The sequence below is a fragment of the Typopeltis vanoorti genome, chromosome 10 (assembly GCF_054136105.1).
Source record: "Typopeltis vanoorti isolate ZY-2024b chromosome 10, IOZ_Tvanoo_1.0, whole genome shotgun sequence".
NCBI lineage: Eukaryota > Metazoa > Arthropoda > Arachnida > Uropygi > Thelyphonidae > Typopeltis > Typopeltis vanoorti.
In genome coordinates this window covers 107,229,281-107,246,161 of record NC_143558.1, presented here as the reverse complement: position 1 = coordinate 107,246,161, position 16,881 = coordinate 107,229,281, and the positions used below count along the sequence as shown (strand labels likewise).

Here is a 16,881-nt window from a genome sequence, read left to right as displayed (position 1 = left end):
CCATACATAACTTACAATCACCCCTACTACTACTACCAGAACCAAAAGTGTAAATTGCATGTGTTCTCATGGCTGACTGGACCATATATAAGATGAAAAACTAGGATTTGTGGGAGGAAAACCTCTGCTACTTCCATGAGATCAGCTAACTCACTTCAATTGATAAAGCCCATATAAAGATTCCTTTCATTGTGATGAGAAGAATAATAGCAGCAAAGTGTTATCCCCCCCCCTCTTAGTGAAGGACCTACTCATGAATTATATTATGGTCCAATATACCATGATACAAAGGAAGGGACACAGAAGGAAAGACAGGGGAAAGAATAAAAGAATTCTGAGTTTCACATATAATGAGACTAACCTGAAATAAAGTCAAAATATGAAAAGATAACAGTGATCTGTATTATCATTCTATTATCATTTTTTTTAATTATTATTATTCAGGTCTCAGGCAATGACAATCAAGGAAAAGAAGGAGTAGCCATAGTATTCAACACAAAATACGAGGCTAATCTTCTTGAATGGCAGTCCGTCTCAAGTAGAGTAATGTGGGCAAATATGAGAATGGGGAACTGGACAATGAGACTTATTTGTGCCTATGGTCCCACAGAAGGTTCTACTAAGCTAGAAGTGGAGGAATTTTTTGACGCTTTAGAAAAAGCAACTAACACAATGAAAAAGGAAAAGTTGGTCCTTGTTGGGGATCTAAATAGCAGAGTAGGAAATGATTGTGAGACATAGAAAAATATTTTGGGAAAATTTGGAGAAAAGAGCAAAGCTAATAATAATGGCAAATATCTGTTGGATTTGTGCTTAGGACATGGACTGGTTATTACTAACACCATGTTCCAACATAAAAATGTGCACAAATTCACATGGAGAGAAGAGGCTAGGAATAAGAAAAGTCTCATTGACTATGTTATTGTTGATAGTGATGTTTTCTTCCGGGTACAGGACACCAGAGTGTACAGAGGATTTGAAATTGGAAGTGATCACTATTTAGTCTTGAGCAGGATAAAATTAAATTTCATATTGCAAAGAATAACATGTAAGAAAGTTTTAAAGCGAATAAAAGTTGAGCAGCTCTCAGATGTGAACTGTAGACTAAAATATGCAAAGATTATTGAAGAAAAAATGAAAGCGTTTGAGAACAGGAATCAAACCTTGGAGATTCAGTGGCAAACTCTGAAGAAAACATTGATTTGATTCTGCCAGAGAGGCATATGGTGAGGTTGTCTGCAAGGATAAAAAAATCAGAACTCCCTGGTGGACAGAGGAAGTTAAAGAGGCAGTGAAGGAAAAGAAGAAAGCATATCAAAAGTTCCTGTCAAATTAGTCAGCTTGTGCTCTTAGAGAATATAGAGACAAATATAAGAATGCTAAACACTGTGTAAAACTAGCCAAACAAAAGTCATGGGAGGACTTTGGCAAGAATATAGAAAATAAATATCAAGAAGGTGGCAAAACATTCTGGAGGTTGTTGAAGAAGCTTAGGAATGGAGGAAAGAGTGCTGTAAAAGGAGTTACAGATGATAAAGGTGACATGAAAACTGGAGAAAAAGATATCCTTGAAGTATGGAGTAATTACTTTGAAAAACTGCTAAATGAAACAAGCAGTGATGACAGCACAGTGGTAAAAAACACTGACCAGGCATGCAGTCAGGAATACATATCCATACTTGAAGTAGAAAAAAGCCATCAAAGGTTTGAAATGTGGAAAGGCAGCAGGAGTAGATGATATTCAACCAGAAATGCTGAAGTATTGGTGGCTGCACAACATAGTTCAGAATTCCTGGACAGAGGGAGAAATTCCCGATGATTAGAGTAGAGTTCTCATAGTACCCATATATAAAAAGGGAAATAAAACTGAATGTGAGAATTACAGAGGTATTTTCCTACTGAGTGTTCCTGGCAAGATCTATGCAAGTATACTTGAGAAACAGTTGAGAAGAATTGTGGAAGAAAAGCTTGGTGAAGAACAAGCTGGATTCAGGCCAAATAGAGACTGTCAGGATCAGATCTTCACTTTACAACAAATAGTCGAGAAAGCATGGGAATATGACAAAGATATGTATTTAAGTTTTGTCGATTTGGAAAAGGCATATGATGAGGTGCCAAGAGAGAAACTATTGAATACGCTGCAGTTATATGGTGTCAGTGGGGCATTATATCAAGCAATACTTAGTCTTTATTTGAGTTGTAAGTCAGCAGTTAGAATTGAAGGAAGTACAGGAAGATGGCTTAATGTTAAATCTGGTGTGAGACAAGGATGTACATTATCCCCTCTGTTATTCATTATCTATATAGATCACATTATGAAGGAAAGTGGTATTAAACATTATATCAAAATTGGAGACGTTAATGTCAGCTCTTTGCTTTATGCGGATGATGTTATACTTCTAAATAAATCTGCTACAAGTCTCTGCAAGATTCTCTGAATAAATTGAATAGCTGTTGTAATAGATATGGTATGAATATCAGCAATAAAAAGACAAAGACAATGAAAATAGGTAGAATCATTGAAAATGTCAACTGTGTTGTGAATGGAGAACCTGTGGAACAAGTAAAACATTTCAGCTACTTAGGCACGATTTTTACTGAAGATGGTAAATTAAATATAGAAATAGACAACAGAATCAGCAAAGCTGGTATCTTGGGAAGTCAATTGAAGAAATTCATATGGAATAAGAGAGAAATTTGTTGGAACACTAAATTAGCTGTATACAAGACAGTGTTCAAACCAGTTTTAACTTATGGATCTGAGAGCTGGTTCAGAAGTAAAACTCTTGACCAAAGACTAGAGACCGCAGATATGAGAGTCCTGAGAAAGATTATAAACATGAACAGATGGCATCAATGGCAATATCATATTAAAAACGAGGATATTAGGAAAGAACTAGACATTGTCAGCATCCAGGAATGTGTTAGCAGAGCTAATCTCAGGTGGTATGGTCACCTAAACAGAATGGGCAAGGAAAGATTAGCAAAACAAGTGTTCTCTGTCAGGTTGGCAGCAAAATAACCCAGAGGAAGACCAAGATATAGTTGGATTGATACGGTACAAAGTGCCTTGGACGATAGAAATATAAGATATGGTAATGTTAAAGTCTTGACAAGTAACAGACTGATTTGGAGGAAAATTTTAGATAGGAAGCTAGTAATGATATAATTTTTTCATGTAGTACTATCATATCCTGTACATCCCTTGTGGGTAAATGGCAGGAATTTGATGATGATGATGAGGTCTCCATGGAGTCAAAAGACTCATCGTGCAGGAGGTCCTTCCTAGGAAACACAAAGTCTATCATACCACTCCTTAAACTCATTGACCATTCTTGCTCTCACCACTGTATAAGGCAATGCATTCCACGGTTCAACCACCTTCCATGCAAAGAAACCACTCCTTACAGCTTCCTTTCGTAACTTCCGGGGATGGCCCCTTCTCATCATCCCTTCCCGTTGTTCAACCAAGCGAAAGAACTCCCCAGTGTCAACCCTGTAACCACTTCCTCAATAGTTTAAAAGTCTCAATCATATCACCTCTCCTTCTTCTATCTACCAAACTCTGCAGTACACATTACCTCAGCCGATCCTCATAATTAACATTGTACAATCCCGAAACCATCTTTGTTATCCGCCTCTGTAACCCTTTTCACAGTTAATTTATCCCCTTCTAATCCTGGGGACCAAATCTGAGAACAATAGTCTAAATGAGATCTGATCAGGGTCTTATACAATGGAATGATACCCCTTTTATCTCTGCAGGTCAGCGTCCTTCTTATTATTGAGAAGGACGCTGAACTAACTCCAGTCTGTCTCAGTATTTGATTTTCAAATAACCAGTATATGAGTAAATTAGTGTTCAGCTGATATTCTTAAAGCAGCCATATGTAACCTACATTCAGTTAATCATAACCTTAGTTAAATCTGACCAGCAAATTAATTTTCCAACATTCATGGATAATTAAGGGGTGCTTAAGGGTCAAAGCTGTATAACTGAGAGGAGACCTCCACATAGCCTTTAAAGGAATGCGGAGAACCGACCAGGACTTCTGACCTAATGTCAAATCCTCACCTTCTCGTGGTGCATCCTGTTGGGTATCACTTTGATACTGAACGAACGAGGATGGGCTGGCAATTTGGGATTTAGCCAACCAAATTGTATTCTTATTGGTTAAACCAAAATAAAAAAATGATGGTACAACATGACAACATTTCATGCCGGGTGGGGCATCGCCCGGTTAAACAAGGCCCCAGTTGTTTTCGCCAGGGAACCAGGGCGAACAGCGAAAAGTCAGCTACTGGAACAAATCTGAAAACCAACCCCAACTCAACATCACCAGAGTTAAAGATCGGTACTATCAACGTAAGAAGTTTGAATGGCAAAGAAATGGAGCTAGCTGAGGAATTAGATAAGTACCAGATCAACATAATAGGGGTGACTGAAACAAAAAAGACCAAAACTGGTGAGATCTTTCTGAGCAATAAATACAAAATGTTATATTCAGGCAATGACAATCAAGGAAAAGAAGGAGTAGCCATAGTATTCAACACAAAATATGAGGCTAATCTTCTTGAATGGCAGTCAGTCTCAAGTAGAGTAATGTGGGCAAATATGAGAATGGGGAACTGGACAATGAGACTTATTTGTGCCTATGGTCCCACAGAAGGTTCTACTAAGGTAGAAGCGGAGGAATTATTTGACGCTTTAGAAAAAGCAACTGACACAATGAAAAAGCAAAGTTGGTCCTTGTTGGGGATCTAAATAGCAGAGTAGGAAATGATTATGAGACATACAAAAATATTTTGGGAAAATTTGGAGAAAAGAGCAAAGCTAATAATAATGGCAAATATATGTTGGATTTCTGCTCAGGACATGGACTGGTTATTACTAACACCATGTTCCAACATAAAAATGTGCACAAATTCACATGGAGAGAAGAGGCAAGGAATAAGAAAAGTCTCATTGACTATGTTATTGTTGATAGTGATGTTTTCTCCCTGGTGCAGGACACCAGAGTGTACAGAGGATTTGAAATTGGAAGTGATCACTATTTAGTCTTGAGCAGGATAAAATTGAATTTCATATTGAAAAGAATAACATGTAAGAAAGTTTTAAAGCGAATAAAAGTTGAGCAGCTCTCAGATGTGAACTGTAGACTAAAATACAGAAAGATTATTGAAAAGAAAATGAAAGAGTTTTAGAACAGGAATCAAACCTTGGAGATTCAGTGGCAAACTCTGAAGAAATCGTTGATTGATTCTGCCAGAGAGGCATGTGGTGAGGTTGTGTGCAAGGATAAAAAAATCAGAACAACCTGGTGGACACAGGAAGTTAAAGAGGCAGTGAAGGAAAAGAAGAAAGCATATCAAAAGTTCCTGGCAAATAAGTCAGCTTTTACTCTTACAGAATACAGAGACAAATGTAAGAAAGCTAAACAGTGTGTAAAACTAGCTAAACAAAAGTCATGGGAGGACTTTGGTAAGAATATAGAAAATAAATATCAAGAAGGTGGCAAAACATTCTGGAGGTTGTTGAAGAAGCTTAGGAATGGAGGAAAGAGTGCTGTAAAAGGAGTTATAGATGATAAAGGTGATATGAAAACAGGAGAAAAAGATATCCTTGAAGTATGGAGTAATTACTTTGAAAAACTGCTAAATGAAACAAGCAGTGATGACAGCACAGTGGTAAAAAACACTGACAGGCATGCAGTCAGGAATACATATCCATACTTGAAGTAGAAAAAAGCCATCAAAGGCTTGAAATGTGGAAAGGCAGCTGGAGTAGATGATATTCGACCAGAAATGCTGAAGTATGGTGGTATAAGAGTCTTACAGTGGCTGCACTGCATAGTTCAGAAAGCCTGGACAGAGGGACGAATTCCCGATGATTGGAGTAGAGCTCTCATAGTACCCATATATAAAAAGGGAAATAAAACTGAATGTGAGAATTACAGAGGTATTTCCCTACTGAGTGTTCTTGGCAAGATCTATGCAAGTATACTTGAGAAAAGGTTGAGAAGAATTGTGGAAGAAAAGCTTGGTGAAGAACAAGCTGGATTCAGGCCAAATAGAGGCTGTCAGGATCAGATCTTCACTTTACGACAAATAGTCGAGAAAGCATGGGAATATAACAAAGATCTGTATTTAAGTTTTGTCGATTTGGAAAAGGCATATGACAAGGTGCCAAGAGAGAAGCTATTCAATACGCTGCAGTTATATGGTGTCAATGGGGCATTATATCAAGCAATACTTAGTCTTTATTTGAGTTGTAAGTCAGCAGTTAGAATTGAACGAAGTACAGTAAGATGGTTTAATGTTAAATCTGGTGTGAGACAAGGATGTACATTATCCCCTCTGTTATTCATTATCTATATGGATCACATTATGAAGGAAAGTGGTATTAAAAATGATATCAAAATTGGAGATGTTAATGTTAGCTCTTTGCTTTATGCGGATGATGTTATACTTCTAAATAAATCCGCTACAAGTCTGCAAGATTCTCTGACTAAATTGAATAGCTGTTGTAATAGATATGGTATGAAGGTCAGCAATAAAAAGACAAAGACAATGAAAATAGGCAGAATCATTGAAAATGTCAACTGTGTTGTGAATGGAGAACCTGTAGAACAAGTAAAACATTTCAGCTACTTAGGCATAATTTTTACTGAAGATGGTAAACTAAATATAGAAATAGACAACAGAAGCAGCAAAGCTGGTATCGTGGGAAGTCAATTGAATAAATTCATATGGAATAAGAAAGAAATTAGTCGGAACACTAAATTAGCTGTATACAAGACTGTGTTCAAACCAATTTTAACTTATGGATCTGAGAGCTGGGTCAGAAGTAAAACACTTGACCAAAGACTAGAGACTGCAGATATGAGAGTCCTGAGAAAGATTAGAGGCGTGAACAGATGGCATCAATGGCAATATCATATTAAAAATGAGGATATTAGGAAAGAACTTGACATTGTCAGCATCCAGGAATGTGTTAGCAGAGCTAATCTCAGGTGGTATGGTCACTTAAATAGAATGGGAGAGGAAAGATTAGCAATACAAGTGTTCTCTGCCGGGTTAGCAGGAAAACGACCCAGAGGAAGACCAAGATATAGGTGGATTGATACGGTACAAAGTGCCTTAGATGATAGAAATATAAGATCTGATAATGTTGGAGTCTTGACAAGTAACAGACTGATTTGGAGGAAAATTGTAGATAGGAAGTTAGTAATGATATAATTTTTTCATATAGTACTGTCATATCCTGTACACCCATTGAGGGTACATGGCAGGAATTTGATGATGATGATGGATAATTAAGAGATCACCCTAATTCATTAAAAATAATATACAGACACGCCTTGTAGTATATAAGTAGACTGTTCAGCAACTCCTTACATAAGTTGAATCGCCCCCCCCACCCTTTTCCCCAACTTTTCATAATTGACATTCATGCAAAACACACACGCAAGAAATAAACATTTAATGCAACGCAGAAATATTAAATAGTAAAAAAAAAAATTATAAACATTGCGTAAATTATATGTACATTTTACACCATACACAGTTGGACAATTTTTAAACACTGAACACACCAAATATATTTTACAGTTTATCATTTGAAAGCCAGCACAATTTTTAAAACTTGCAAACCAACCATTGCTTGCAGCAAACAATTATGTTCCTAGAGCATATTTCCCCTTATGCTCCTGAAATAAACTTCTTGCTTTAGCCTGTATTGTCATAAGGCTCAAAGGAACATGTTTCTGGATCTGGTCTTCCATCAATTTCATAAGCAATTTTTCCATCTCCGTTAGTGGGCCCTTTTTTTTTTTTTTTTTTTGTTATTATGGTTGTTTTCATCATGATGGCTGTTCCTTTTATGTTATATGATACACAAGGTATCCTTTACTATGGTATAGTAAAGGATACCTTGATAATTTAAACTGAATTAGTTATTCTTTTTTTTTTAAATGTTGCTTTATCTCCCCATTCACCATGCTTTTCTGATTTAAGAGTGTATATTAAATCAATTAAATTCACTAAACAAATAAAGTTTTGTCTTCCATGCTGATACACACTTTTATTAGGTCTCTATTATCTGTATATGATATTATAACAATAAAGTTTACCTTTATGACATCTGATATGTTAAGTTCACTAATACATTCCACTTGAGTATTAAATGAGTAGAGAAGGCCTGGAGTTAAGAATGGTATCTGAAAATACAACAGTGAGTCTCAGAATGAAATATCTATATAATAACAGTCAATTTCTTAAACAAACTGAAGTTACTATAATTTACTAGTTAGAAGTTACAATTCATTGAAAACCATTTAAAGCTATATGCCTCAACCTAACATTTGAAGCACTGAAATTTTCAAGATAGTTGAAGTCACAATTTGGCTGAATTATTTCAGAATTATTGTCAGTACAGATTAGTCTCTTTGGTTGGAAAGACCTGGGTTCGAATCTCATCTAGGATGTGAAGAACCTTTATCAGGGTTTTTCAACTGAAGGTGAGTTAGGTGGTTTCATACAAAGGTGGCGGTGTTTTTCCTCCTGGGAAAACCAATGAATTTTTCATTCTGCAACCAGACAAACTAGCCAGTAAAACACACACACACAAAATTTACAGACAAAGAATACTTATATGCATGGGGCTAACCACCTTATCCTGGAGTTATGATTATGAAATCCTAGGATACTTGGAAGTCTCTTAAGTGATTGTTAGAGCCACTGATGATAACCACCCTTTTTTGGCTTGTTAGGTTATCAGTAGATTTAGTGGCAAGTGTACTTTCAAACTGCATCAAGACATAAGCACCATCTACAATCTTTCTTGAAATATTAATTTTGCCAAAACATTAATATTAATTAACATTATGTTTTTGGATACCTGATAAGTTAAGACTGGCAAAGTGGGAACTCAGCTGAATATCTCTGAATAGAACACAACAGGGAGTTCTGTAAGCCAAATCAAGTTAGCATATTAAGACAGTCATTAATTTAAAGCTTGATATATATCATTCAAAACACCAGAAGAATTAAGATACTTATTTTTCTGGTTTTCTAACCAGCATATTCAGAGAACAAACAGTTTGTCAGGGTACAAAATCACTAACAATCTGTTATTATTAGTAGTAGGAACAATTTAAAACTGTAACAGATCATTTTAAGAGTCAGCAACAGTGAAACACATCTCTCCAATCTTTTACATATTACATGCAGCACTTTAGTTTTCTTTCGCTTAATACTTTGTGAACAGGTATCTAAAGCATGGTCTGCTAGTCCTTACTTGCCATAATGATGGAACCCAGGCACTGGTCTGGGTGTCGTGCTTTGAAGAGCAGACACCACACTGCAATCTACTGAGACTCATCATGCATTCTTGAATGCAAACAGTGTCAAGTTCCTACTTAATGTCATCATTTTTAAATGATTCTGCCACTGATGCTATCTGTTCAGGCCCCTAATTTTTCTAACAACTCTCATATACTTCCCAGATGAGTCTTTGACTCCATGAGGTCTTGGGGGTACTAATAATATCTATGGACGCTAATATTTGATTAAGTTCTTTATTTCTAACCCAACTCTCAGATCCATAACTTAAAATTGGTTTGAACACTGTCTTATATACTGCTAATTTTGCGTTCTGGATAATTTCTCTCTTATTTCAAATAATTTTTTTTCAGCTGGCTCCCAATCATGCCGGCTCTTCTTATTCTGTTGTCTATTTCCAGATTTAACTTCATATTTTTGCAATAAAAACTATGCCTAATTAAATGAAATGTTTTACTTGCACTATAGGCTCTACATTCAGAAAATAGCTGAAATTTTCTATATTCCTGTCCGTTTTCATGCCAGATTTGTGAAAGCTTTTATTCAATTTAGAAAATCCTGGAGACTTGCACTAAATGTATTTAGGAGTACATCATCTGTTTTAAGCAAAGAGTAAAGTTTGATATCTCTAATTTTATTATCAGAATTAATGCCACTTTAATGAATAAGAGTGGATACAATGTGCATGCCTTGTTTTATCTCTGATTTTATATCAAATCATTTTCTTGCATTCCCTTCAATATAGACTATGTATTAGGTAATGTTCCATTTACCTTATATAACTGTAGTGTTTTGAAAAGCTTTTCCTTGGGAACTGTTTCTATGCCTTTTCCAGAGCTACAAAACTTAAATACAGATCCCTGTTATATTCTAATGATTTCTCAACTATTTGTCATTAAGTGAAAATTTGATCCTGACAGCCTCTTTGGCCTGAATCTAGCTTGTTCTCCAAGTTTCTATTTTCCACAGTTTTTCTTAGCCTCTTTTCAAGGATGCTTGCAATCTTACCTAGAATACCTAGTAGAGAAATTCTTCTATAATTTTCTCACATTCAGCTTTATTTCCTTATTTTTATAGATGGGAACTATGAGAGTTCTACTCCAATCATCATCTGGTATTTGACTTTCTGACCAGGTCCTGTGAATTATGCAGTGTAGCCACTGCAAAACTTTATATCTCCATATTTGAACATTTCTGGTTGAATATCATCTATTTCAGCCGCCTTTCCACATTTTATGTTTTTGACATGAAATGTATAAAGCCAGCATTTCATGCATTTTATTTCAGATTTATAACATGAATATTATAAAAGAGTACAGGAACATTTGCAGAATAATGTGTGTCGAACAAGACCACAAAAGTGGACAAATTGTTTCATATTGCATCATCACAATGCTCCATACCTATCTCTTCTTGGACAGTTCTTGTTGGACAAAAAATTACTGTGTGCCTACACATGTCTAATTTAGTACCACGTCTTTGCTCTTTCCAAAGTTGAAATCAATGATGAAGGGAATGAGTTTTGTATCAATACGAGAAAGTGAAGTGGCCATGACACCATACCTAAGAGAAGTAAAGAAAGATGATTTCCAGAACTGTTTCAAAATGTGGCTGTAAAGTTGGGATGAGTGTGTGGCAAGCCAAGGAGACTACCTTGAATGAGCTTAATATATATTTGTTAATAAACTTTCTGGAATTGTAACATTCACTGTACTTTTTGATCACACCTCATAAGTTCTTTAGATGCTTACTGAAAACTTGTTCTGAAAGTGTTTCATAAAGCTGTAGCATTTTACTCCCAATGAATGCAAACAGTTTTGAGATTATTCATTACTGAAAGCAGTGGAAGGAATATTTTCCATTAAAAATTCTTATGCTGAATTTTGCAATTTATGGAAACATAAGCATTTCTTTCTTACTTACAGAAAGCATCTACTGGGTATGTGTTGTTCGTTGTGCACATATTTTTTAATTTTTGTTTAAGTTAAGCACTGTAATGTTGGATGGTAGTCAATGAAAATTGATCTCTTTGTATATTATTTTCATAAGACCATTTAAACTGGAACAAAAATATTGATTGTACTGTTTTCATGTCACTAATTATCGCAATCAAGAGGTATTATGTTTTTTTCTTTCTTTCTAGAATGATTAATGTATTGAAATAAAATAAAATTTTAACTAATGAAATGGCATTTCTTCATAAATAATAAAAGAAGCTACCTACAGGAATATATGTCTTTTCAATTTTATAGATACGGGTATCACAGTAGAATGTGAGAAACAAATTCAGAGATGCTCTCTCAGTTGAAGTATTTTGTAAATCAAGGCGAAGATGAAACATTGGTCCCAATCCTTGAACCTGAAATATTAACATTCAAATCGAAAGAATCATTCTGAGACATAATTTTTTCATCTAAAATACACATATTTCACTGATACAATATAACTGATCAGAAAATAATTAAAAATTACTGAAAAATTTCAGTTATATTTTGCAAAATTAAATTTCAGTGAAACAATGGATACTGGTGAACATCTTTAGATGTCAGATAAGTTTTATCGCCCGTTTAGTGTGAGACTATCATCCTGCTTGCTGCATGGCCAAAGCAGCTTGAAAAACTACTGTGTGTGGCCTCTAGAGAAGGTTTTTCAGATTATCTAATACTTAATTCTACTCACAGTATTAAATTTTATCCTTTTTGGTGATTGTATATATGCATCTGCCCGGTTAGTCTAGTGGCTATGTGCTTCGCAACCATATGCCTGGGGAAGGATTGTCCTAGGTTCGATTCCCATCGCCGATGTGAGGAGTAGCCAAGTTAGCAGGTCTTGGGCATGGACAGTAGGATTTTTCTCCCCAGTTTATCTGGGGTTTTTCATCCCGCAATCAGGCAAACCGGCCCTGTGAACACACACGGATCTACAGTCATAAATACTTAACTCCCCATGAGTGGCTCAACTCACCCCAGTAAGGACGGGGGAGAAAAAGGGAGGAAACTCCATATGAATAAATAAATAAAATTGTATATATGTAAAAAAACTTATACCCATTATACGATAGGTGAATGGAACTCTTCATACTTCAGGACAAAGTGAACATATGGATCTCCTGATTTTCTGTGTTAGATTAAGAATGTAATTATTTATAATCACTGATGTATGAAAATGGAGGGTGAGATATCTAATTAATCTGACAAAAATTTATATTTTTGTTTCATCCTTTACCCAAGGGTAAGCAAACAAAGTTTGTGTGAAAGATTTTCATGACCAGTTTACTTGCAAATGCAGACTATTTATTGGTCAATAGTCTGTATCTCATTATGAGATATTGAGCATCAATTGCTCAATATCCCATAATGCAAAGCACACTTCCTTTCAGACATGTATATTACTATGCATTATGGGAAATGTTGCTACCCAGACTAATTTTGACCGCTCATCAGTTGAGAGCTAAACCGGGAAAATACTAAAGTTAAATCAATGCAAGTCATATAGTTTCCATAAACAAGTAGTATACTGGTGCATCACCATATTATTGGATCAGAGATTGGTTGAACTGTATAATATACTTTATAATTATATTCTTGTTTAATCCTTTTCTCAAGTGTAAACAAACAAAGTCTGCACATGAAGTAGCTTCATGGCTGGTCCACTTGTATATACAGGCTGTTCACTTCACATCAATTGCCTGGATATCCCATGATGCAAACTTCCTTTTGGACACTTATATTCAGTGTGGACAGTGACCCTTTCTTTAATGCATAGAAATACGTGTCCAAATGGAATGAACTTTGCATTATGGGATACCGAGGCAACTGATTTGAGGTCGGAATGAAGATTCCATATAGAGGTTAGTCATGAAGATTCTTCAAGTGCAAACTTTATTTGCTTAATGTTAGGCAAAGAATTACACAAGAACATAATTTCTTGTGAAATATCAATAGTTTATAACCAAGGGAAAAAACTTTTCTCTGATTTTAATAACATAGGAAATATACTATTTTACTACTTGTATCTGGAAAATTTATGCTCTGAGCCTTGATTTAACCTAGAATCTTCCTAGGTAAATTACTTCCCACTAATGAGACTTCAATAAAGGTCAAAAGTGTTCTACATAGTAATCCCTTTCCCATAATGCATAGCAATATACACTTTAAAAAGGAAGTGTGCTTTCTACATTATGGTACACTGAGGCAAATGATGCAAAGTCAACAGTCTCTAATTCAGGAGTTACCAACCCTATGCCTGCGGGCACCTTGACACCTGCCAACATATTCAGAGGTGCCCACTCAGCCACTTGTATCTGGAAACAGAACATAATCTTCTATTATTCTATTGATTTTATTGCAGGAAATCAGTGTGGGAAGATCCTGCATAAAAAGTTGCCAATTCCAGTGTTAAGTTGTAGAGTAGGTAAGTCTTTCTCTTCAAATTTTACCCTTCAGCTAAAAGTCAGTATCAGTGAGTTTGAGTGCATCTTTGTGAGCAGTTCTTGGGTTTTAAACAGTTGTTGTCCTCCCCCTAAAATGAATGTGGACAGTAAAATATATATATATATATATATATATATATATATAATTCTCAATCTGAATGGGAAGAAGCCTACTGCATTGTTAAAATAAAAGACAAATGTGTGTGTTTGGTATGTGGCAATTATGTTGCAGTTATGAAGAACATAATGTGGAGCAGCATTTCAAGACTAATCACTCCTCGTTTGACCACAACTATCCTGTTAATTCTGAACTGAGAAAGAAAAAAGTATGTGAACTAAAGTCAAAACATCTCAACAGTTAGTTTTTATTAGACCAATAGTAATGCATAAAATGCCACCACTGCTTCTTATAAAATTACTCAATAGCAAAAAGGAAAAAACCATATCAGGATGGTGAATTGATAAAATAGGCATTTTTTGCAGGAGCAGATTCTTTATTTGAGGGCTTTAAAAGCAAACAAGAAATTATGACAGCAATATCAGACCTGCAGCTTTGAAATAAAACAATCGCAAGGCAACGACCTCAATTTCCCTTGACATGTAAGCCCAACTGAAAAATTATTTAGCAAAAAGTGAATACTTATCCCTGCAATTTGATGAGTCAACGAATGTATCAGATACAGTGGAATTGGCTGTTTTAGTAAGAATGGTATTTGAGGACTTTTCTGTTAGGGAGGAGCTGTTAAAATTATTGCCCATCAATGGTCAAACAATAGGAATGGAAATTTACCATACATTTAAACAATTTATCGAAACAACAGATTTCCCTCTAAGCAAGTTGGCATCGATAACTACTGATGAAGCCCCAGCAATGGTGGGTACTTTCAAAGGATTTATTGCTCTTTGCAGGGAGGACAAATCATTTCCGATCTTTACGTCACACCATTGCATTATTCATCAAGAAGCATTGTACGGTAAAGTTCTCTCCTTCGGTCACATTATTATTATTACATGACACCTCCAGGAAGTCCAAAGATTCATCCAGGAAGGGCACCTACTCTACAACTCTCTGTCTTCACCACTCAACCCACCACCTACAATGAACCGAAACTACACCAATGGCATCTACTGCTCAGCACCACCACTATTATTTTAACAGACGATTACAAACACCCATGCCCACGGTGGGATTCGAACCCACAGCCTTTAGGCTGGAGAGCAGATACACTAACCACTCGGCCAACCAGGCCGGCTTAAAACAGTTCTAAAAATAATACACTCCATTAGAGCCTCTCCTCCACAGCACCGCTTCTTTCAGACTTTCGTTGAGAGTATCAATGATGTAACTAAAAAAATCTTATTCTTTATTCTGAAGTTCGCTGGCTAAACAAAGGAGAAGTACCTTCAAGATTTGTGAGTTTGATTGAAGAGATAAAAGAATTTCGCAGTTTCAAAGGACAGAATTATGAGCAGATAAGTGATCTTTTTGATTAATGGATGGTTTCCTTACAGATATCATAAAAAAATTAAATTGCCTAAAATTGGAACTCCATGGAAAAGATAAACACATTGCAACGATGATAAATTCCAATCAGATCATTCAAAGAGAAGCTGACTTTGTTGATATATCATTTGGAGTGGAAATCTCTTAATCATTTCCTAAATCTGAAGAAAATGACTGACAACAGAGTGTTTGTCACAGAATTGCAGATGGTGTTAGGGTTACAGATGCAGAAGAGGTTGTTCAATAATGAGTGTCCATTTTGTTAAAAGCTATCAACCTGGTGTATGCGACACTGAGCTCACTGCTACCTCTTCACTGGATGAAGACGAGGTATTAGAGCTGTTGCACAAACTGAATAGAATTCAGCAAAAAGAAATGATGGGATATCAGTACATGTGCTAAAAGAGTATTCAGCTAAACTGACTATTCCTTTGATATTGACATCTCCAGTCTGCTTAATATGTCTCAAAACAGGGAAGATTACACAGGAATGGAAATAATGTATAGTAATTCCATTGCACAAGGGTGGAGTAGAGACCAATACATCCAACTACCGACCAACTAGGATCTTAGGAATGGTGGTGAAGATTTTGGAAAAACTGGTTAGAGCTCACATTCAGAAATGGGTTATTATTATTATTGCATGACACCTACAGGGAGTCCAAAGACTCATCGAGGGAGGACACCTACTCTACAACTCTGTCTCCACCAAATACAACTACACCAACGCCATCAGCCGCCCACCACTAGCATTTCCACCAACAATCACAAATATCCATGCCCATGGTGGGATTCAAACCCACAGTCTTTTGGCTGGAGAGCAGATACACTAACCACCTGGCCAACCAGGCTGGCAAAATAATAACCAAATCCCCAGTATTAAGAGGTCATTAAAGATCTGCTAACCTACCATGAGTGGAATTATTATTATGTGACGCATCCAGGTAGTCCAAAGACTGATCGAGGAAGGGCACCTACTCTACAGTTCTGTCCCCACCAATTAACCACAATTACACCAACGTCATCTACCACCCACCACCACTAATATTGCCAGAGACAATCACAAACATCCATGCACATGGCAGGATTTGAATCCGCAGCCTTTTGGCTGCAGAGCAAATATACTAACCACTCGGTCAGCAGTGCTTGTTGGCCGAGTGGTTAGCTAACAGATTCACTGCACAGGTTGACAGTAAATCTCTACTTTGCAATGGACAACATGGATTTCTTAAGGGACGGTCATGTTTTAGCAACGTGTTCACATTCTATAACAATGTGACCACTGAACTAGGACAAGGGGAATGGATACACCATGATACTTTTGGATTTTGCTAAGGCTTTTGACAGAATACAGTATGATAGACTGTTGCATAAATTGGAGAATATGAGTTTGGGTTATAGAATATTAGCATGGATAAGAGGATGGCTGACTGACAGATATCAAAAAGTGGTATATGGTGGATGTGCATCTACACGACTAAGGTATTTTGTACCACGAGGATCAGTGCTTGATTCACTGTTATTTAATCTGTACATTAATGATGTTGGGAAGGATTTGACTAGTGACATACAGCTATTTACTGATGATGCAAAGATGGATAGG

At 36.1% G+C, this 16,881-nt stretch overlaps 1 protein-coding gene across 1 annotated transcript in view; it reads right to left on the bottom strand.

Moving 5' to 3' along the window:
* BBS1 (Bardet-Biedl syndrome 1) overlaps positions 1 to 16,881 on the bottom strand; it is a 338,055-nt gene that overhangs the window by 18,983 nt on the left and 302,191 nt on the right. Inside the window, exons 14-15 of the mRNA XM_090399338.1 lie at positions 11,567 to 11,701; positions 8,133 to 8,219 (exon numbers count right to left, since the gene is read on the bottom strand). Coding sequence (XP_090255464.1) covers positions 8,133 to 8,219; positions 11,567 to 11,701 — 222 coding nt within the window. The remainder of the gene's footprint in view (positions 1 to 8,132; positions 8,220 to 11,566; positions 11,702 to 16,881) is intronic.